Source organism: Hemicordylus capensis, chromosome 1 (assembly GCF_027244095.1).
Source record: "Hemicordylus capensis ecotype Gifberg chromosome 1, rHemCap1.1.pri, whole genome shotgun sequence".
In the NCBI taxonomy this organism is placed as follows: Eukaryota; Metazoa; Chordata; class Lepidosauria; order Squamata; family Cordylidae; genus Hemicordylus; species Hemicordylus capensis.
Genome location: NC_069657.1, coordinates 203,111,844 through 203,136,176, shown reverse-complemented (window position 1 = coordinate 203,136,176; position 24,333 = coordinate 203,111,844). Strand labels below are relative to the sequence as shown.

The following is a 24,333-nucleotide window of genomic DNA, read 5'->3' as shown; positions in this document are numbered from 1 at the left end:
GAAATGCAGTTGATGGAAATGACCATCTCGGTTGTAACATGTTTCCTTTTTCACATGTGGCTTCAGCTCTCAGCATATCTGATGAGCTAAGTCACTTTGAATAAGAATCGTAGCATTTGTGGTGGTGGGGAAAGAGAGATCCATCCAGTAGGCTTTGTTAAGCCCGACTTCTTGAGTGAAAGTTCCTTCCTGGCTTCCTCCTTTGCCCGAGAAGCCGGAAGCCAGGCTGGAAGACAGAGGAGAGGGGCCTTGCAATGCTGGTGTCGGAGCTTTCACATTGGCGTGGCAGAGAAATACCTCACTGGGCTGATCTTTATTTCCAGCTGGACTGGAAGCAGCTTTGGGTGAATGAGCGAGTGGCAGGAGGCTGCTTGGTGGTGGTGTGATTTCCCTTTCTGCCCCATTTCTTGGAGAGCCAGCGACTGCTCCTGGTTTATCCAGGAAAAAAAAAGCTAAAATACAAGATTTTTAAAAAACCATGACATAAACTGGGATGAGGTGAAATTTGGAAGGGAAAACCCAAACTCTGTGTAAAGTGCTCCCAAAGATCTCGCTTGGACTTAAGGGTAAATCTAGCCGATGTGTGTGGAGATTCGTGGTAAAAGCACAGTGTGAAAAGCTTCCTGGATTTGAAACTCTGTCTCAAATGATCCATTTGGCCATTCTCTGATGACATTTTACTGTCCGATTGAATACTTTTCTGTTTTGGCAGGTCTTTGGACTGACCAGTGCCTGATCGTGACTCCCTTCATGTACTGACTGATGTTTTTATCTGCCCTGCTTTGTCTGTGTGTTTGTGTGTATGCATGTTCCTTTTGACAACTCAGTTGTTTTTAAATTGTTTATGTAAGTCACTTTTTCAGATCTGACACTGAATAAATGTTTTCATAAATAAAAGAAATAGATTTAGGGAAAAAGTGAGAGAGATTGTGATAGATCAAGTCTTCAGTAACCGACAAACGTACTATTGCATGATCTTCGGAGGCAAGATCCTACTTCATTGCATGCCAAAAGTGGTCAGAAAACCTGGTAAGAATTTATGTGTGACATAGAGAAAAAACGGCCATGCACAGTGAGACTCCAAGGTAACAAAATGCAAGTAGTACAATGCTTGATCAAGTCAGAACTGTCAGCTGTGTTCCATTGAAATCTAAGGATACTTGGACTTGAAAGCCGCAGAGGAGTGGTTGGGCATGACCTTGTCCCCGGAGCCTGAAATCTAGCTAGATGCCAACTGAGGCCCAACAAAAACCCAGTTCACACCAAAGAGCATTAAATCTGCAGGAGCGGGAGCAAAGGTTATAACAGGACATGGGGGATATTTACTTTCTCTAGTGAGTCAACCATTCCTATTCAGACCAAGAGATATACAGTGTCAGTGTTTGCTAATAGACTCTTAACTCAGCTACTTCCACATTCCTGCTCCCATTGGACCTCCCTCCTCTTTTTAGGTATGCTGCTGCTGTAGTATAGCAGTGGAATATGCCTAAGGATGTTGTGTAATTTATTTTCTTGGTGGTTTCCAGGAACGGATTACACTAGCCGCTGTAAGAGGTGCTTTTAAATATGGATATCCTGCTTTAAGGTAGCGGATTAGATGAAGCAGCTCTGATTCTGTGGTTACCAAGAGTTTGACTCCAGACCTTTTATGAGGATGGATGAGCACAGTTGCTGGCACCATTATCCTTATGAATTAAAAGTTACTTGGTAACAGAGATGGGCAGGTACTTAATCTGATTAGTTGTAATGTTATATCATGCCTTCAAGTGACTTATAGCACTAAAGGATCCTTAGTGGAAAAGGACTGCTGCTTAGGCATTGCATCGTTTCTATGAAACAACTGTACAGTGTAGCATAACACTGAGACCACAGAGAATTATCCACATTATTTAGTCGCTGCCCATACTGTTGTGCATTTACTAGATATGTGAGAGATCCTCAGAATTTTCTTGTGATCGCCCACAGCTTCTGTGTTGGCCATATGTGGTAATGTAATACCCCATCCCCCACCCCCACACTGTTATATAGATTTCTATGTCTGAAAAGTTGAAGCAGTTCTGGGTAACTGTCTCGGGCATAAGAAGGGGCAGCTGTTGGGAAGGGATGAAAAGAAGGGAGGAGATAGCACTGTTCAGATGTCAAGTTGAGACCACAGTTAATCATGAATTAGTGTGACTATCATGAGCCTTGGTCTTGCACACTCCCTCCTTTCTTTCACACTTTTGGGAAGGAAGTTTTCAGTTTCTGTTCATGGTTTTGAACAAGCCAGGATTTGTTGCGACGTCTGAACCTAGCAAATCCTGGCTTGTTCAGATTGCAGTTTGCAAACAAACCAGGGTATGAAACCAAAAAATCCCATCGTATTTTAAACTGCAAACAAGAGGTTGAAAATATCCCCCTTTCACATATGCAGACCCAAGGTTTCTGAATGTCATACAAAACCATGGATTGGATCCTAACTAGTACTTCTTTGAATGGAAGAAGTTTTGTTTGCTCAGGGGGGAAGAACAATGGTTGCCAATCCCTGCTTCCCTCTGCAGTTCCCTGTGCCCTCCAAAAATTGGAGGACCCTCATGAATATATTTCTGGGAGGCACAGGGGGCAGCAAGGGGAAGGGGAGGATCAGCAAAAATTGTTCCCTCTGCCTTGTGCAAAGAGAACATCTTCTATACACAGAAGAAGCTAGTGGGATCCAAGCCAGAATTGTTGTGTGAGGCAGGGGCATAACAAGGCTGGAGTGGGCCCAGAGACAAAATTTTAAAATGGGCCCCTCACTGATACACACACACACACACACACACACACACACTCTTCACATGTGACTTGCCTCTGGGGGGGGCCCTTGAGGCGTGGGGGCCCCCAGGCAGCCGCCTCCCCTTGCCTAATAGTAGCTACGCCCCTGGTGTGAGGTCTAAACTAGTCCTAAGAAATAAAGTGATACGTATGTGTAGGAGATATAGAACAGAAAAACAAAGACACATCTGTGAATTTTCATTAATACAATGGGCATTTTAAATGTTGCACATATAACAATGAATGAATGATATCATGAAATGCTAAATCATTGCTGTTGTGTTGCAACACTGTACAAAAGTACCTGTAGGGCAATAAAGACAGTCCATTTTCCTTTGTTTTGTTGTCCAAACTTTTTACTTCGCTGTTAAGGTGCTTCTAGCTGGGTGTTTAGCAGGAGATGGGAGCATGAAACAAGAAATTGGAGAAATAATACCTCAGGATTGTTGGGTTGGCATTACTCGCTCTAGCTTTGTGCTGCCGTTGCTGTGCCATCCATGTTAGGTCCATTAGGATTAGCAGCCATCAGCTTGGGGATCAGCACAGTCCCTAGATAGATGGCAAGTGTCAGGCAAGCACAATCCCACTGATTCAGCACACTTGCATGCATAAGCCTCCATCTGGCAATGCCCTTAGCTTGCTTTCTGGAGCTTTTGTCGGTATTCCTTGTTTTGCTGACTTTCAGAGAGACAGTATGCACTCTCACAATTTGCCTGCTGCTGGTCCTGAGTTAAAGAAACAAAGAAAAGATTTTTTTTTTAAAAAAATTGCCAATTTGTCAGCAGCTCCCCTAAATCAAGGAGCTGTTTTATCTTGCAGAAATTTCTGTTGAAATGGATAGGAATTTAAAATGGCCCAGAAGATCCTTTTTATTCTGTAACTGATTGAAAAAATATATGAAAGATTTGGAATGAGGATCAGTGCAGATAATGTGGGGAGGGTTTAAAATTGTGGAGTGGAAGGGGAACAAAACAACCCTTTATGGTTGCTCTTATGGGTTGCTTCGTGCAAGTGTGGCTCAGTCAACTTGGAGATGAAATAAAAGTAAGGAATTCAGGATTACATTCTGATTAAATTACTGTACTCAACAGTAATTTAAATTACTTTGTAATATTACTTTGGAGCTATTCTAAAATACTGCAAATTCAATAGGATTTCCTGTAGTAAATTTAGTCAGGATGTTTGCCATAGAGTCCTGGATAAGGGGGTATAGTAATCAGAGGTGGCCCAAGATATTGTGGTGCCTGAGGCAAAGTGCCAAGTGCTGCCTGACCCCCTCTCCCTACTGGGGGCCTGTCCCCTTTCAAAACTGACTCTTGCAAGCTTTGAAAATGGCACAGGGAGGAGAGAGGTTTGCCACCGCCTCCCCATGCTTCTCTCCCCATGCTTCTCTCAGGCTTTGCAAGGAAGATGAGGAAAGGTGCTCTTTCCAAAGCTTGTCAGATCAGTCCTGAAGAGATACTCTGAGGATGGTGACAGTGAACATCTTGCCACCCTGCCAGTGCACCCAGTAATCTGCTGCCTGAGGGGACCACCTCACCTCATCTCATGAAAGGGCTGCCCTGGTGGTGGTGGTGTTTCTCAACCACCAGTCCGCAGTGTTTCTCAACCACCAGTCCGCAGACCAGTGCTGGTCCACAAGGTGTTGGGAACCAGTTCGTGAGGCATCACTAATACCCCCCCCCCCCAAAAAAACCCCAATTTTGGGCCAGCAGGGGCTCTCTAGAGTTCATTTCCAGGCAGCCCTTGCTGCTGGATAACATTCATTTCTCTTCCTCGAAATGAACATTATCCAGCAGTGGGGGTTGCCTGGAAATGAGCTCCGGAGAGCTGTCCAAAACTGGTTTTTTTGGGGGGTGGTGCCTGGGGGTGGTGTTGAGGGCAAGGCGGGGACACCGCATTACTAACTGCTGGTCCGGGAAACTGCACACAAATAATGTACTGGTCCATGGCTCCAAAAACATTGAGAAACACTATTCTAGATAGTATTCCAAGCTTGTGGTCTGTGAAACTAGAGTTCAGCTCACAGAAAGGGGAATTCTTGTATTCTGTGCTCACAGCTCCCTTTCCGTGGATGGAAGCTCTTCCCTTTCATGGAGCAGAAACTTAAGGTACAACCCATAATGTATATATTTTGTGTACACCAAAACCTCTGACACTCATTAAATGCAGATTTGAACTTCTACATAGATGTTTTCCATGAATTGAAAAAGAAATATAGTTCACTGAACATATAGTCCACAGAGTCACAAGGGAAATTTCTGTATATTTTGGTATTATTCCAGTAGCTTAAAGGCTCTGAAATCCTGCAGGCTTCCAGTCTTAAACAGGAACAAACCCACTCTTGAACTTTTCTGTGGTTGAAAGTTATTAATTAGGCACCTACTTTCATTTAAACACTCATGTCCAAATACAAAGAAGCAAGTAGCATTGTGCTGGAGGAGTGGGATAGAAATATTTTAAATAAATATGAAGCAGCTAGGGTTTTGTACACAGGGGGTGGATCCAGCAGGAAATTACAGAGGTGACACAGGAATTTTTTGGGTTCCCCCCCATAAAAGACGTTTCCCCCTTCTCATATTAAAAATATTGGTGCTTGGATTTTCTTTCTCTTGCAAATGCACCATGCCAGGGTGTCAAACTCCGATCTGGTTGTGAGCTGGATTGGATTCCAGTGCATCTCTGCGGGGACGCACATAGTCTTGTGCTGCCTTCTCTTGCCTCGCGCCCACCTTAAACCACTTTTTGTCTTTTTCCTCCCCTCCCCTTTATCTCATTTCCTTTCTTCCTCCCTCTCTTGCCCTGCCATTTAAATTAGCCAAAAGCTCTAATTTTACACCATAATTTGTTCAGGGAAAATTTAAATCATTCTTTGGTAGTTTTTGAAAGAAATTCTGAATATCATACTTCCCAATCACCAGAATATGTTGAGGGAAAATTATATATATATATTCTATGTATTTAAGAAATAAATCTGAAAATAACCATCATATTTTAACTGTTATTGTTCTCAACAGATTTTTAACACTCAATAGTTATATCCAAAGCAAAAGTATGCCCAAGGAAAGCAGAATCCCTCTCTCCCCCCGTTACCCTCCACTCACCCTTCTTTCTTCCTCTTCCTTTCTCCCACTCCTTCACTCTCTTTCCCCCCTCTTTCTCCCTTCATCTTCTGACTTTGCTTTCCTCCTCCTTCCACTTTCTTTCCCCACTTCCTCTTCTGGGTTGAAGAGGAAGTGGGGAAAGTGGGGAACTGCCTGGGCTGAAGAATTTGCCATGTGGATGCAGGGGGAGGAGTACAATTGCCAACATTCCAGTGGATCCCCATACTTTTTGATCCTTCACCACAAACCCCACAAAATGTGGAGGACAAGAGATAGAAAGGCAATGGAGAAGCTTGATGAAAAAGGGGTGTGTGTGTAGAGATCTGACGAGAGAGGGAGGAGGGAAAGAGGGGTATGGGGAGGCTTGATGAAAGAGAGAGAGGGGAGAATGGGAAGGCTCAGTGAGAGAGGGGGGATGGGGAGGCTTGAGAGAGGGGGAGAGAGAGAAGGGATGAGGAGGCTTGATGAGAGAGAGTGGGGATGGGAAAGCTTGACAGAAAGTGGGAGAGATGGGGAGGCTTGATGAGAGGGGGAGAAAGAGTGGGGGAAAGGCAATGAGAGAGAGGGAGAGGGAGATTTGAGAGGGGAAAGGGGGGAAAGGGGGAAAGGATAGGGAGGCTTGATGAGAGACGGAGAGAGAAGTGATGGGGAGGCTTGATGAGAGGGGGAGATAGAGAGGGGGAAAAGGCAACGAGAGAAAGGGAGATGGGGATATGAGAGGGTGAAGGAGGGAAAGGGGGAAAGGATAGGGAGGCTTGATGAGAGACAGAGAAGTGATGGGGAGGCTTGGCAGGAGAGAGACAGGGAAAGAGAGATAGAGGGGGTGGGGAGATGATGAGAGTGAGAGAAGGAGACGGAAGGGGATGGGGAGGCTTGACAGATGGGGAGGAGGGATGGAGAGGCTTGACAGAGAGAAAGGGAGATAGGGGATGGGGAAGCTTGATAGGGAGGAAGAGAAAGAGTGGGGGAAGGGCAGGCTTGATGAGAGGGGGGGAGGGAGGGAAAGCATGGGGGAAGGCGCTTCAGTGCATGACAGTGGGAGGAAAGGAAGGAGCAGCTTGAGGGGAAGAAGGAAGCCGGTCGGCACTTTGGATGTCACCACTTCGATTGGCCAGAGGGGAGGAAGGAGCAGCACAATGTGTGTGTGGTGCAGAAGGAAGCTGGACAGTGCTTTGGCACTTCAGCGCACAGTGGTGGAGGGAAAAGGACAGAGCAGCATGGCAGGGGAAGGAAGGAAGGCTGGAGGAAGGACAATATGCACACACACCTTGGCCAGGAAATCTCCTCTTAAGGGTTTTGCTAAACAATTCAAAATTCAACTACACACCAGATCCCCCAAGTGTTCTGTTAATATCCCTGGGATACACGTGAGGTAGTCTGTTTTAATAAGAGAACTCAGCAGCAAGGTCTGCTGCTGCTTTGGGGAGACCTGCAAAGGGGCAATATGAGGAGGAAAATGGCAGCTTGCCTGCTCTATTCTCTGGTGCAGGCTTCGCACCTGACATTTCACTTCTCATGACGCACAACCCCACAGGTAGGAATGCAGAGAGATTCTTCCTTCCACTGCAGGGGGGAGTTGCGTTGTTCCCTGCGGTGAGTTGGCTGCGTCCAATTGACCGGTGGCGAGTTGTCCCTGTGGTGAGTTAGCCGTGGCGAGTTGTCCCATTCCCACCATGAACTGTACCAGGAACTATGCAACAAATGGCTTCCACCCTTTATTTACATTTTGAATACAATCCTGACAATTCAAAGCATTTTTTCACCACCATTTTTCAAACACTGTAGAGCTCGCAATCTGGAAACTACCCTGGTGATTCCTACCTTTAACCAGTTTTGAGCTGCTTTTAAGAGGCATTTCATATAAACTAGACTTCTGTGAGAATACAGGGTGGAGGAAAGGGATATTTGGAAAGGAGATGGAGGCAGAGGAGGAGAGTGAGTGGTGACAGATGGATGGCACTGATCTAGAGGGGTAGCCAGAGGAAGTGTGTCCCAAGGAGGGGAGGGGGAACTGGATGACTCTCTTCCCTCTCCTCCAATAGTGAGGCTTCCAAAGAAAACACTACACCCACACTCCCTGACCCTTCTTTCCCAGAAAAGCAGACCCAGGAGCCAGGAGCCAGATACTGTGCTGCTGGAGGAGCTTTCATTGATAGGTATGGGACAGCAAAGGCCTGGATGGACTGCTCTCAGTTCGCTCTCTGCTAGGGCCAGAGACTTTTTATTATAAATATAATTATATTGTAAAAACATGTATTTTCATGCACTACAACCACATCCTCCAGAACCATCAGACTTATTTGTCCACTGAGAAGACATTGATTTGCATAGCGGGAACAGATAACACAATCTTACCTCATTTCAGGTATTTTTATTTTTTGGCTCTCCCAGAAGCAAAGAACAAATAACGTTATATAATATTTATTATATAAATCAATGGTGTGGCCACATTTAGAATATTGCGTAGAATTCCAGTTACCCCATCTCAAAAAGGAAGCCACAGAGCTGTGAAAGGTACAGAATAGCAAAAAACATTGAAATTCTTTGCATATTTGCTTGGGAGTAAACCTAGTTGAGCCACCTAATGGCACAGCGAGGAAATGACTTGACTAGCAAGCCAGAAGTTGCCGGTTTGAATCCCCGCTGGTATGTTTCACAGACTATGGGAAGCACCTACATTGGGCAGCAGCGATATAGGAAGATGCTGAAAGGCACCATCTCATATTGCGTGGGAGATGGCAATGGTAAACCCCCACCTATATTCTACCAAAGACAACCATAGGACTCTGTGGTCACCAGGAGTCGACACCGACTCGATGTCACACTTTACCTTTAAACCCAGCTGAACATAGTGGTGGAAGAAAGAATCTATTAAGGCTATGTAATTTGGGGCTTCATAGTGTAGAGAAACAACAACTAAGTTATGTATGAAGTGGGGGCAGAAGGTTAAAATATAGTTGGAAAGAGAATAATTTTCTGCATCTCATAATTTGCAGACACTCAGAGAAACTGATTGGCAGCAGATTAATTTTAAGAATTTAACCTACTTTTCTAAGAATGTGAGGTGCCTTAAAAAAATTAAAATAATACAATATCGTACAATAAACTGCTTGAGCACTGATAAAAGAAACATAATTTCTTCACATAGTACATGATTAGCTTACGGGACCACAAAGTGTGGTGATAGTCATTAGCTTAGCTAGCTTTAGAAAAGCATTGCAGAGAGTTATGGAAGATAATCTTTAATAGATCTTCCATTTATGATATCTGCATGGTCAGAGGCAATATAACTCTGGGAGCGGGGGGAACAATTTGAGATGTCTATGGCCTTCATTCTCAACTTTGAGTTTCTAAGGGGCATCTGGCTAGCTGCTGCCAAAAACAGAATGGTGGATTTGAAAAACTATTATCAGTTAGTAAATAAAAAAAATATTCTTGTGACTACATGTCATAACATAGCATAACATAGAAGGAAAAAATACAACATACCGAAAAATTACATCAGTTAGGTTGAACTAAAAACAAAGCTACTTTTTAGAACATATAAATTTCTTCCTGAGTTTAAAAGAAAGCATAAGATGGCAACGTGACAATGGGCATATGGAATCATATCCGCAAAAAGATAGCTCAGATGTTCTGCTTTCGACCCCTTGTCATCAGTGTTTTCCCCCTGATCACATTGTAAATAGGGCAATAAAAGATATATTGGATGATGCAGGGGCATAACAAGGCTGGAGTGGGCCCAGAGACAAAATTTTAAAATGGGCCCCCCCCCACACACTTCACAATATATAGCCATGTGACTTGCCTTGGGGGGGGCCTCAAGGCGTGGGAGCCCCCAGGCAGCCGCCTCCCCTTGCCTAATAGTAGTTACGCCCCTGGGATGATGTCCTCCACATGACCAGCGCCACAAGGGCAAAGGCACTGTTCCCCTGGGAGTTTGCAAAGTCTCCCTTCAAGATATGCTGAGGGCATAGTCTGGAAACAGAAGATTGTAAAAGCCTTCTTTAGTGGTGCACTGGTAATATGAATAACCACATACTGTCAGAGGCTTCTGTGATTCTTATAATGGCAGTACTGGGATAAGAACTTTGAAGACTATACTGCAGCAGTGTCTCTACTGGGGTCCCATTCAAGGAGCTGATCTCTATTATTTTATCTGCTCCAAGAACTAAATTCCCCCATCGGAGGCAAGCAGTACAAAAGTAGGATGTGAGACAAAGGTTTAGTTGGTTGATTCCCACCCGTATAGTGTAAATAACAATGTTTGACTAGGTGATGTTCTGGGAGCTATTATCAGTCTTCCACACAAAAGTAACCCTTACATTGTTTTGGACCCAGCTCTGCATTTGGACGTTCAGGTGGAGGTGGTGGCCAGGGGTGCCTTTGCATGGCTTTGGCTAGTGCACCAGCTGCTTCCCTTTCTTGAGAAGGCAGATCTGGACGCAATTAGGAACACAGGAAGCTGCCACATACTGAGTCAGATCATTGGTCTATCTAGCTCAGTATTTACACAGACTGGCAGTGGCTTCTCCAAGGTTGCAGGCAGGAATCTCTCTCAGCCCTATCTTGGAGATGCTAGGGAGGGAACTTGGAACCTATATGCCTTTCCCAGAGCAACTCCATCCCCTGAGGGGAATATCTTACAGTGCTCACACTTCTAGTCTTCCTTTCATATGCAACCAGGGCAGACCCTGCTTAGCTAAGGAGACAACTCATGCTTGCTACCACAAGTCGGAGAGGAGAACTGGTTTAGGAGATGAGAGCTGGTCTTGTGGTAGCAAGCATGAATGGGAGACTTGATGTGTGAGCACTGCAAGATATTCCCCTCAGGGGATGGAGCCGCTCTGGGAAGAGCAGAAGGTTTCAAGCTCCCTCCCTGGCTTCTCCATGATAGGGCTGAGAGAGATTCCTGCCTGCAACCTTGGAGAAGCCGCTGCCAGTCTGTGAAGACAATACTGAGCTAGATAGACCAATGGTCTGACTCAGTATATGGCAGTTTCCTATGTACCAACTCTCCTCTTTACACACACCTTAGTCATGTCGCAGTTGGATTACTGTAACATGCTCTATGTGGGGCTGCCCTTGAAGAATATTTGGAAACTACAGCTACCGTAGCATAAAATGCTAGGATTTTATCTGGAGCTGCCTGCTGGGATCACATCACACCCATTTTGAAAGAGTTGCACTGGCTGCCAATTTGTTTCCAGGTCCAATCCAAGGTGCTGGTTTTGACCTTTAAAGCCTTACTGTTTGGGCCCTGAATACCTGAAGGACAGCCTGCTCCCAAAGGTTGCTGCCCGCTTGACACAATTGTCTGGAGCGGCTCTGCTCCAGGTGCCAACAATGAGGGAGGCTTAGCTGTCATGCATGCAGGATAGGGCCTTCTCAGTTATTGCCCCCCAGAAATCCCATAATACCTTTTCCCAGAAAGCCCAGGTAACATCATTGTCAATCAGTTGAATTCTGGTTTGTGTGTGTGTGTGTGTGTGTGTGTGTGTGTGTGCCTTCTCATGTTTTTTCAGACCTAATTTGTAATGATTTGATGAGGCTCTTAAGGCCAACTGTTTCTTGTAATTAAAAGCTTCCTATTGGCTGGTTCTGCCAATAGTTCTGCCAATCAAAATCACAGTTTTTAGAAAGCTTGTTAAATCTTGGCTTTTTATCCAGGCCTTTACATGATTGTTTTATTGCTGCTTCTGTGTGTTTTTATCCATTTACAGTTTTTATGTTTGTATTTTATATATTTTAAATCAGATTTGTTTTCATATTTTTAGATACTTTTAACTGTCATTTTTATTATATGTTTTTTAACTTTTGTAAACCGCCTTGGGATCGTTTTTAAATGAAAGGCGGTATATAAATTTAACAATCAATCAATCAATCAATCAACATTTTATTGCTTCTTGTTCAGCATAGCTAAGGGATTGGTGCTGAATTACCATTAGTCAGCTTCTGTTCCCTGGAGGATGGTCATTCATTACTAATTTCTCAATTTCCCCCCTTTGTTGCCAAAATAGTTATTAAACTATAAAAGAAAATAAAAATAATGTACCAAAACCAGTTATTAAAACCTTCAGGAACAGAAGCTGTCTAATAAGGGGCAATTCATCACTTATGTCCTTCAGCTATACTGAATAGGAAGTAATAAAATGAGGAGAAACAAGGAACAGAAAGTGTTTAGTATTGGCAAGGATGTTTGCTGAATGGGGTGTCAGAGCAACTTACTACAGAAGGAACTTGGCCAGGGGATGATGATGATGATTAATGGCCTGTATCTTTCACTGTCCTACAAGGGCAGAAGAAAAGCTACACGCTCACAGAGGGGGAGGGGGAGATGATTTTGCCTCTCTCCCCTTCCTCCAAAAGCTCTTTCACTTACAAAAATATATTCCTGAAGGCTGCGCAAACCTCAGGGACATATTCCTGGAAGTAAAAAAGGAGGGGAGAGAAGCGAAAGTTGCTTCCCCATTTGCTCACACTGGGCTTTGGAACAAGGCTTCAATGCAGCCATGCTCCAGCTGCTCAGAGAGTGTACAGCCCTTCTTCTGCGCTCAAAGCACTGCGCAAGGAGTCCATATCTTCATATACCTGTACCACTTTTCAGCAGGAAAGGTTCTCAGTGGTTTACATGGTAAATGGAATGGAGGGGAAACGTTTATCTGTCTTTAAAGGGCCAACAGTTTAAACAAGAATACCAAACTCTTTTGATACCAAACTCTTCCGCGTAGTGAAATTATTATTATTATTATTAATATTATTATTATTATTACATTTATATCCCGCTCTTCCTCCAAGGAGCCCAGAGCGGTGTACTACATACTTGAGTTTCTCTTTCACTACAACCCTGTCAAGTAGGTTAGGCTGAGAGAGAAGTGACTGGCCCAGAGACACCCAGCTAGTTTTATGGCTGCATGGGGATTTGAACTCGGGTCTCCCCAGTCCTAGTCCAGCACTCTAACCACTAACCACTACACCACGCTGGCTCTCAAAATGGATTGTGAGGAGCTCCAAAAGGATCTCTCCAGACTGGGGGAGTGGACGACAAAGTGGCAAATGCGGTTCAGTGTTAGCAAGTGTAAGGTGATGCACATCAGGATGAAAACCCCCAACTTCAAGTATATGCTGATGGGATCTGAGTGGTCGGTGACTGACCAGGAGAGGGATCTTGGGGTCGTGGTGGACAGCTCGTTGAAAGTGTCGACTCAATGTGCGGCAGCTGTGAAAAAGGCCAATTCCATGCTAGGGATCATTAGGAAGGGGGTTGAAAATAAAACAGCTAATATTATAATGCCCTTATACAAAACTATGGTGCTACCACACTTGGAGTACTGCATACAATTCTGGTCACCACATCTTAAAAAGGACATTGTAGAACTGGAAAAGGTACAGAAGAGGGCAACCAAGCTGATCAGGGGCCTAGAACACCTTTCTTATGAGGCAAGACTACAACACCTGGGGCTTTTTAGTTTAGAAAAAAGACGACTGCGGGGAGACATGATAGAGGTCTATAAAATCATGCATGGTGTGGAGAAAGTGGAGAGAGAGAAATTCTTTTCCCTCCCACACAACAGTAGAACCAGGGGTCACTCCATGAAATTGATTGCCAGGAGGTCTAGGACCAACAAACAGAAGTACTTTTTCATACAACACGTGATCCACTTGTGGAACTCTCTGCCACAGGATGTGGTGACAGCCAACAGCCTGGATGGCTTTAAGAGGGGTTTGGATGACTTCATGGAGGAGAGGTCTATCAATGGCTACCAGTCAGAGGGCTGTGGGCCACCTCCAGCCTCAAAGGCAGGATGCCTCGGAGTACCAATTGCAGGGGAGTAACAGCAGGAGAGAGGGCACGCCCTCAACTCCTGTCTGTGGCTTCCAGCGGCATCTGGTGGGCCACTGTGCGAAACAGGATGCAGGACTAGATGGGCATCCTTGGGCCTGATCCAGCAGGGCTGTTCTTATGTTCTTAAGAATGTAAGGGAGACACCAGCAACAGCCATGGAGAATAGGGTTGCCAACTGTCCTGCATGGTGTGGGATGTCCCTATTTCTTGTGGGGAAATGCTCACTTTTTTTTTTTTTGCTCCCACTTTTGACTTATACTTTTACCCTTTTAAAAAACTTTTAAAGCTGCTGCTGCTCGGCAGCAGCGGAGCAGGACAGCGGCGAGAGCTGTGCCTGCCTACCAGACTATGACAGGTGAGGTCTGGGGTGGGGCAGGCATGCTGGAATTGGCCCGATCTGCCTCATTTGGGAGGAAGGTGGGTCCAGATGAGGATCTCTTTCGCTACCTTCTCGCCCGCCTGCCTCCACCCCGCCTGTCTCCAGGGCGCCAGCCCTGACTTCGCCTGTCATAGTTTGGGAGGGGCACATAGCCCTCGCCACCATCCCTGCTCTGCCGCCACACAGCAGCAGCCACCGACCACCACCACCAGGTAAGTGCGCCTGGCAGCAGCTGGCTCCAAAAAAAACTGGCTGCACCCTTGCCATCTAGGACCAAGCCCTGCCGCTAGGTGGCCTTGCCCCTAGGTGCCCCTCCCCCTGGTGTCCCAATTTCGGCCAATGCAGTGTTGGCAACTCTGACGGGGAGAATGCTGTGTTTGAATAAATACAGAGAGTTCCTCACCCCTTGCTGTAAACGTAAGGGAGCCTCCACTTAAAATCGGGCCTCTTTGCTGAGTTAGCAGAGATAAGCATTGCTGGATATCACCTTGCTGTATTAAGTGCTCAGTGTGAAACCTCAGTTTTAATTCTACTCCCTGCTAACTGTAGAAAAGCAAAACTCAACCACTCTTGTACGGAAGCAACCAGAGTGAGCCAAGCCTGGCTGGGCTTTCAGGGCTGGTTAAAGGGGCTGCACACCGTGGCTGGTGTAAAAGCAGCCTGTATAGCTGCCGCTCCTAAGTTACCACGTTGCTCTTCCAGCATCAGTTCTTCCTCTCTTGGCACAACAGAACTTATGAGGGGTGGCCATGGTGTGAAGCATACACATGTACTGTGCGTCTTGTGTGGAATGGTGAGCTAGGGCTGAGCTCAGCCACATGGGCTTTTTAGAGGTTTATGTGGTTCAAGTATGCCTAAATGCTGTGCGCGACGTTCGTGCGACATGGGGGCAGCCCTGCCTGCTGGGGATTGTCGCTGGGGCTGGGCAGAGAGGGAGCAGCGGGCTCTGGAGGAATGGAGTGTGGGGCGGGTGGGGGGGGATCTGCCAGGGAGGCAGCCTTTTTCCTTTTGCTAACTCTTTTCCTGTCAAACTCCTTTAATGGAAGATCAGCAAGTTTAGAAAGAAGTCGAAGTATTGTCAATGGCCCCTCCACACATCACCGAAAAGCGTCATGGCATAACAGAAGCCTCGGGGTGTTTGTTTGTTTGTTTGTTTGTTTGTTTGTTTTTTAAGCTGCTGAAGATATCGAGGATTTTTTTTTTTTAATGCCGGACGTAATTCAGACAAACCAGAATGCGCAGCCATAATTCGGGGGAAACAGAATCCTGTCTACTCTGTACTGGTCCCTGATAGCTCGCAGTGACTTCTGGGTAAATGCAACTAATATGTGGACTGGCACATTCCATTCTGGAGGAGATTTGAACTAACAGCCATGTGTGTGAAAGCTCCAGGAAATTTAGGACCAACAAACAGAAGTACTTTTTCAAACAATGCAGAATCAACTTGTGGAATTCTCTGCCACAGGATGTGATGACAGCCAACAACCTGGATAGCTTTAAGAGGAGTTTGGATAACTTCATGGGGGAGAGGTCTATCAACGGCTACTAGTCGGAGGGCTGTGGGCCACCTCCAGCCTCAAAGACAGGATGCCTCTGAGTACCAGTTGCAGGGGAGCAACAACAGGAGAGAGGACATGCCCTCAACCCCTGCCTGTGGGCTTCCAGCGGCATCTGGTGGGCCACTGTGCGAAACAGGATGCTGGACTAGATGGACCTTGGGCCTGATCTAGCAGGGCTGTTCTTATGTTCTAGTACTTAGGGTGCTATTGGTATTTGTAGGCAAATGGTGTGTTCAAGCCATGTAAATCAGAATATTGGGTATATTATTTTTGTATTAGGGGCTGTCATTTTTAGTGTAAAAGATCAGGATCTAGGTGGTACTGCAGAATAAAAGTCAATCCCAGAAGGCTCCTGAGGAATATAATTAATACCCAGAGCTAAAAATAAGAAGTACAAAGTAGTAATTATATATTTTTAAAATGACAGAAATATGCCAAGACAAAGTTGTGACTGTAGAACTCATTTTCCCTTCAAGAACTTAACTTTTGTTGGAAGAAAGCAAGTAAAATTTAAAACAATAAAATTAGAGGAAATGAATGTTTTGGTCAGTGTTTGGGCAACTTCATTTTAAACATACCAAACGGCCGGCTTGCATACTCCTAGTTTCCGGGGCCATCCGTAGAGACCATGTTACTTAAAAGAACTACACTGGCTGCTGATAGTTTCCAGGCAAAATACAAAGTGCTGGTTATTACCTATAAAGCCCTGGATGGCTTGGGCCCAGGATATTTAAGAGAGCACCTTTTTCTTCATGAATCCTGCCGCCTATTAAGATAATCAGGGGACGTCCAATTGCGGTTTCCACCAGTTCACTTGGTGGTGACCCAAAACTGAGCCTTTTCTAGACTTGCCCCAAGGCTCTGTAACACACTCCCATATGAAATCAGAATCTCCCCATCTCTGGTTGTTTAAAAACAACCTTTAAAAACACACCTGTTTCATCAGGCAGTTCATAGTATTTTGAAGTTTTATTCATGGTAATCTTTTAAAATTAGAATTTTTTTTATTTTAAGAGATAAAGAAAGAAAGCGGGGGGGGAGAGTTACATCTCCTGAGCAGTCAATTACAACAATTATGTATTAAATCTCAAATTATACAAAGAGAGAAACCTCATCCATTTTAGTGTTAACTTTTAGGAAAACATGTAAATTTATGCAATATATTTCCAAATCATTGTAAGAGCAAAAATCCTTTTCTGGGAGAAATTAATAACATTAATAGATTACAAAGTATAGAAAAATAGCAAGTTTTCTTGGTGTCTAAACCCCACCATTCCAGCTTCAACGGACCCTTACCCTTTAACTGAACCTATTTCCTAGTATATATACTCTTATATTTAACATTAAGAAAGAAGAAAAAGGAAGAGAGAAAAGTAAAAAGAGTTTCTAATTGGAAAAATAAGCAATATTTACTTAGGAATTTTAAAGCTAAAACATTTTTTATAACAATATCTCTAGTTTAAATGCAGCCATAAATAAGCTGTCAATTTCTCTGGGAATCAAAATTTAATTATTGTCTTATGTTGTCTTTCAGGTAGTTGGTAAGTGTCACTGTACCTCAATTATTTCCCTATTTTAAGACAAAAAATATAACACTATTATTCCTTTAGGAATACCAATGCAGATTCTATATCTCAAATGTTAAGTCAAGTTACTCCTACAATAGCTAGGAAAAAGAAAGGATAGAAAAGGAATTCATTTTTTCATTTAACCAGAATCACAACTTCCCTCATTTAATAGCCAACCATTGAAATAAAACTAATTACCAAGCTTAAAATATTTTTATTTTTAGCATTAATAAGTAAAGCCTAGCAAATTCTGCAACACCTTAAACCCTATCTAAGAGTATTAAAAAGCATTCATAATTAGGAATAAAAATAAAAGTATTAGATAATCTTATAGGTACTGCCATAAACCTTCAAGTTAAAAGGCGCCAAATCTGAGATGCGGGTGTAACCCCTGTGTTATATTGAACTTAATAAAAGGCTCCCAAGATACCATGAATGTTTCATCTGCAGTATTCCGGAGATAGGCTGTCACCTTGGCCAGCGAGGCATATTCCCATAACTTGGTTAGCCAATCATTCAGTGTCTGAGAATGCCAGTTTGCAGCATAAAGAATCCTTGCAGCCGTAATCATATATAAAGATAGCTCGGGTATAGAAGGCTTAGTTATATTTAACAAAAAATGTTCAGGTGAATAAGTAAAGTTTATATTTAAAATTTTCTGCTTATTATGATCCCCCCCGCAAAAAAAAACCTGCTGGGATTTATCACAAGTCCACCACATATGGTAAAAAGTCCCCACAAGCTTCATACATTTCCAGCAGTCTCGAGGATAGTTATTGTCAATCTTATTGATGGTTGCAGGTGAAAAAAGATTTTGTACCAGTTTTCTCTTAACAGGATGTTTACTGTAAATTTATGGTAATTTTAATCTGCTTTTTATGATTTTTAGGTTTTAGTTGCTGTTTGTTTAAATTTCAAACAGCCAGCCCTGCGCTTATATAGGGTGGTATATAAATGTGTTAAATAAAATGCTTAGTTCAAATGCTTGTGTTAAAAAAAAAAAAAAGATCTTACAGCACATTTGGAAAATGCTTAGTCTCAGATTTTCATCAGTATTCAGAAGAGTTTCCACAATTGTTGGGTAGCCAACAATCTATGTGCTCTTGCTCTCTGGACCAATTGGTCTCTATATAGACCAATATTTTTGGAAGCCTATGTTGAAGCATCATTGCACCATATAACATGGGAGATCCCACTACCCTAACAATTTTTTTAAAAAGAAGTAGGAGATGAAAGAAAGAAAGAAAGAAAGAAAGAAAGCGAGCCAGCATAGTGTAGTGGTTAGAGTGTTGGACTAAGACCAGGGAGACCCGAGTTCAAATCCCCATTCAGCCATGATGCTTGCTGGGTGAGTCTGGGCCAGTCACTTCTCTCTCATCCTAACCTACTTCACACTTGTGAGGTCAAAACCTAAGTATTTAGTACATCGCTCTGAGCTCCTTCGGGGAAGAGCGGGATATAAAATGTGAAGGGGAGAAAAAAGAAATAGAAAATCATAATTAACTCTATGCTGGTAGGAAAAAAAAATTCTTTCCAAAAGGAAGAAAACTGTTGGAAGGACTGTTGTGAACAGAAGTTAAAAGTTGTATATTTTCAGCTTTTATTCATTACTGAGCTCTGGGCTGCATCACAAGACTACCTATTTCTGCATGTACAGCAACCTCTGCGGAGCTATGAGCAGCACTGCCTGTATTTGTTTTTATTGCTATTAGCTGCTGAATCAAGCCCTTTAGTGAATGGTGTACAATAAAATAATAGATCTGTGAAGGAAAATGCTGACTCAAGATAAGTATTTTGTTACTTAGCGTCAACCGTTTTTCTGTTCATTTCTGTAGGTATGAAGCGTCCGGTAAGCCCTGACCACATCTCTGAAGATGGAATTATGAACCCACCAGCATTTCTGTGGGGTTTTGAAGAGAGAGGACTGAGAAGTGACCGGCCAGACTATCAATTAAGTAAAGAGAAAAAGAAGATACTATTTTCCTTCTGTGAAGTGTGCAATATACAGTTGAACTCAGCCGCACAGGCCCAAGTTCATTACAATGGAAAGTCTCACCTGCGAAGAGTGAAGCAGCTGAATAATGGCAAGCTACCAACAAGCACAGCCACAGGCACTTTGCTTGTGGGTACCAGCACAGGTACATCCTATTTTATATATGAGAGGCCTGTACTAAAATGACCAAAATAATAAGAGCAGCACCCTTTGGTTTATCCTGATGCCAGCAGAGAAGAAAGTTGTTATTCCTTGTTTCTTGTGGCACACTTTCACTCTAGAGCTCTGAACTATTCTTTGGCTCCCTTTTTTCAATTTACGGACCACACCCGCTTATTAGATATGATGTCTTTCCTTGTTCTGGTAAGATGGTGTCATCTGTGTCTAGCTCCCTCTTAGAATTGTGGTGACAGAAAAATTGACACTTATTTCATTCCCAGAGGCGTAACTAGGGAAAATGGCGCCCAGGGCAAGCACTGAAATGGCGCCCCCCCACCACGCCCCCCCTTAGGTTTTTCCTCACAAGCGCCCGCCGCCGCCGCCAAGCCAGGCCACTGACTGGCCGCCAGGCGCCAGCAAGCAATGGGGGGGGGACGCAGGCAGCGCGGAAGGGACCGCTCATGGGGAAGGGGGCACCGACGTGCTCCCTTGACTGCTGCAGCACTGCTGCACTGAGCAGGAAACATTTATATTAACAAAAAATTTTTAAAAAAATTAAAAAAAAATTGGTCATGGCGGCGCCCCCCACGTGACCAGAAAAGATGGCGCCCGGGGCATGTGCCCCCCTGCCCCCCCTATAGTTACGCCTCTGTTCATTCGTGAGTTCATGAATAAAAATGACTCTTTAAAAAAGAAAACTGTTTTAGCAGGTCGTGCCACACAGCTGCTGACCATGCCCCCTTATGCTGGTTCTTCCTCCTTCTACCGATGCCAGTGTAAAGGGGCTGGGCCAGTCGGACCAACTCCACTTCCCTCACCATTGTGCATCTCCTCCTCCTCCTCCTGGCTGCTTGCCTTCTGGGCATGATGGGACAGGGTTTTAAGCTAGTATGTGGCCTCATCATGGGAGGCGTGTTGCGGTCCAGGCCTGATTTATATACTAAATATGCTCATTAGCTAGCATACAAAATTAGGCCTGTCTCATAGTGTCACCAAGTGACCAAGTTCTTTTATATAGTGACCATGTAGGATCTGGGGGCAAGGAAGAAAGGAGATCAAACCAATCCTAAATGATTCAATGGGCTTTATTGAGTATAAAAGAATAACAACATCAATCTAGCTGAGCAGAAAGCAGAACATTCTATCAATATAACTAACAGTATTTCAACCCTAGCCAGCACCAATATTCACCCAGTGTTCCTAACTAACGTGTGTGTATGTATTAAATCTTCCTAGAGCCTAAAATAATTCAGATATAGATGGGAAAGGGGGGGGGGTAAGGAAGGCTGAGGGCTGGCATGGTTTGGGGAGATCAGGAATTAGTAGAGGGGGGGGGGAGAAGGAGGGGAAAGGATGGAGGGATCCAAGGCTTGTGGAGGCAGCATATTACCCAGATCAGAGGCTTGAGAACGGTGGAGCTTTCAGCTGAAGGAGAGAAGCTTTTGGCTGGAGACAGGAGCTTTTAGATCAAGCATGCAGTTTGCTCAAAGCACGGCTGAGAGTCAGAGCACCATGGCTGGGGAAGTCTTGACTTCTCACTGCGCAGTGGAAGTCACAGACAGTTCCTGTCCATGGAAAGAGTTCCTGTATCTAGCCCTGCAGCTTGGGCAGCAAACTCTTGGATGACTCATGAGCAAGTCTTGCTTGTAGGCAGAAGATTGCGTGTAGGCACAAGACTGCTAGTTCTCTGTCCAGTAAGCCTCACTCTTTATAGTTGTATTTTCCTTTGATCTCTCATAGAGTCTATTCAAATCTCCTCATCTTTTCCTGGGTCCCCAAAAGGGTGACAATGCTGTTACCTTCTGGATGATGTCTTTTAATTATTCAGGATATTGGCCAGTCCAGAGAGATCTGAATCCCATCTTCTGTAAACTGTGAGCTTAGAAGGGGGGGGACATTGCCCAAAGCAAATCTGCATCTCTGAGCTGCAAATGGGCATCTTCTCTTGTCCCAGATTTACTAGCCTGATCCAAAAAGGTGTCAAAGTGTTAGTAAAGTAAGAATTAAAGTCTATAGGTGTTTTATTTGTGTGCATTTACCTATGTTGAATTTCTATAGAGAGCAATTGAGTCAATCATTGACAAAGATTAACATAGACTTCTTGCAACAGGAAAGGGGAGATCAGCCTCTGGCCTCTTTCACAGACATTATCTGATAGTGAGTCACATTTTAGCATTTGGATTGTTCTGGCCTGGTTTTTGTGCTTCCTTGAGTACCCATTTTACAATACAATGCTGGATCGCCTCTTCCCTCACAGACCAGTTGAGATCTGGGGTGTCAATTCACCCTGAGCCCAGGCATTAATTGAACTTTTAATATAATTGGAACCAGACACAGGCCTGAATTCCACATACTTCTGGGTTGGTACCTCTGAGTCTAAGGTTGGGGTACATGTGCCCCAACAGGCGCTTTTAGCACAGAGCAACAGCTTGGTTTCTGTCTTGCCACTTCACTAGCAGAAGGAACAATGCAGTTGCAGATGTTGCAACACAGGCATTTGCCTGTTCCCACTCCCTCTTTTCATGGGCTTGGGTAGGCCTTTTCCCCATAAAGTGCTGGGAGAAATCCTGTCACACAAGCGGTCAATAATCCATGAGTCCTTCCTACTCTAGCATAACCCACTACTGATAATTCAATTTAGGCACCAATATGGTATTTGTGTTTAGATCTGTGATCCTGTAGGCAGGTGTCTGTTTTTGTTTCAAATCAACAATGGGGATAAGTCGGACAGTCTGAATTCGGATGTAACATGAAACCAGAGTTAAACATGGCAGAAGCTGGAACTCCAGTACATCCGAAATAATGAAACTGTGGTTTTGCAGCAAAAGCAACCTGCGATTTCTCTCGACAAACTCCAAATTGAAAAGGTGGGTTCACCAACCTCCCATTTCATGTTACATCTGAATTCGGCCACAGTATGCTGTGATTTACTGATATGCCAGCATTAACAAGAAATGCAATGATAAATGGGTCAAATTGAAGTTCAAGACCCTTTTAGGTAAACTTGTGCCAGACATTTAAGTGCTAGTGTTTTAAGGTTACAATCAGCCTGATAATACCCAGTGCCCTATGTGAGCAAGGAAATAGTCCAAGTTGAAAATTTTCCAATCCCCCCCCCCAGCTTCATTTTGGCTGTGCTATAAAAGAAGAATAAAGTGCCTCTCTTGCTTTCATAAAGATGCAAAATATGCCTGGATCCTATTTTCTTTTTAAATATAATCCTTTGGAGGTCACCTTTCATAAAAGTAATATCCATCATCTTTTCTTATACTAAGACAGATGGAAAAGTGTGGCTGTGCTTAAGAAATGCTATCTAGAGGAGACAGGAGTAACTGCTTTTGAACAGCTTCTGCTGGTACAGCAAAGTCTTAATGAAGTGACAGATTTAAAATCTTTCAAATAAGCAGGAAAGTTATTTGTTTTCTGAGATATGAAGCATTTGCCCTTTTACACTTCAGAGGTTTCTTTTTATTATGCAGTTGTTTCAAATAAATGCTTGACACTTCTTAAAATTTCTGTTCTCCTGTCACCACCTCCAGTTTTCTGTTTGGTTTGAACTGAAACACAGAAGTTTAATCTCTTGAGGTGTATACATGTGACAAGCCAAGCTATATTTGAAAGGAATAAAATTGGTATAGATGTCTATATGTTAGTGGCCCCATGTCATATACAGTATATATTTGTGATCAGTGCAGGTGGAACATTGCCTCTCTGCTAACCATTGTTAGCAAACTGGAAGCCAACCTGAGGAATGGAGCAAAATCACCTCTCATCCTCTTAACAAAAGTTAAGCAATTTATATGCACTGACATTAACTACAGAAGATTAATGAGACTTTCCTTTAATTTAGGATCTGTTATCTGGCTCACACCATGGTTTCAGATCTTGGTTTACTGGTAACTGGTTAGCCTAGCTGGTGCTGATGCTGGTGCTTATGGACGGTTTCATAGCAGTAAAGGAAGAAAGAAGGATACTCTAGGAAAGGCAGAGGTTGTGTGGAAGGAGACTTGGTTCAGAATTTGTTAACCATGTTTAACATGGGGCTACTGTTGCATTTGTGACAGCCTTTAGAGCAGGGCTGCAGAACTTCTGCCATCCAGCTGTTGTTGGACTCAGGGGTGTAACAAGGCTGGAGTGGGCCCAGAGACAAAATTTTAAAATGGGCCCCTCACTGATACACACACAAACACTTCACAATATATAGTCATGTGGCTTGCCTCTGGGGGGCCCCTCGAGGCATGGGGGCCCCAGGCAGCCGCCTCCCCTTGCTTAATAGTAGTTACGCCCTTGGTTGGACTACAACTCCCATCATTCCCAGCCACAGTGATCAATAATCAGGGATGATGGGAGTTGTATTCCAGCATCTCCAAGTGGATCAAAGTTGTGCAGCTGTGCCTTAGAGAAACATGTTTGTGTGCTAATGCTGCGGTCTGTTATTGGACTAGCAGAGTTGTTTTACTGTGTGTTTTTATTTGAGCTGTGTGTAGAAGTTGTATCACTTTCAAAACTCTAATAATATATATTCATTGCTTTTCTTTTTGAAACTAAAACGTTAAAGATGTAAAGATTTTAATGACAGCGATGATGGCGTGGTGGCTTAGAACAGTAAATTCCAGATTCAAATCTTACCTTGGTAGCAAGCTCACTGATGGCCTTATCCTTCAGCCTTAGCTCCACATCTGCAATATAGGAATAATAATGCTGACCTACCTCCCAGGGCTGCTGGAATTATTATGTAGGTAATATGCTTTTGCTAATGCAGTCATAAATGCCAAACATTCTTGTTTTATAGGCTGTCTTCTTGCTGGTTCATAATCTCTAGAGCAGAAATTAGCAGACTGTGGTCCATGGACGACGCGCAGTCTGTGAGCTCCACACAGAAGGTCTGCATAAAGATTGCAGAATATCTGTAATTTGCATTGGTCTTGATTT

At 43.8% G+C, this 24,333-nt stretch overlaps 1 protein-coding gene across 4 annotated transcripts in view; it reads left to right on the top strand.

Annotated features, from left to right (window-relative positions):
• Window positions 1–24,333, top strand: part of ZNF385B (zinc finger protein 385B) — a 298,102-nt gene that overhangs the window by 38,263 nt on the left and 235,506 nt on the right. The window contains exons 1-2 of one of the 4 annotated variants that reach the window (XM_053269243.1): window positions 14,836–14,915; window positions 19,085–19,387. In XM_053269243.1, coding sequence (XP_053125218.1) covers window positions 19,087–19,387 — 301 coding nt within the window. In that variant the 5' untranslated portion in view covers window positions 14,836–14,915; window positions 19,085–19,086. Of the gene's footprint in view, window positions 1–14,835; window positions 14,916–15,498; window positions 15,797–19,084; window positions 19,388–24,333 lie in introns of those variants that run through there. The other 3 variants (XM_053269221.1, XM_053269231.1, XM_053269237.1) reach the window with 3 other exon arrangements.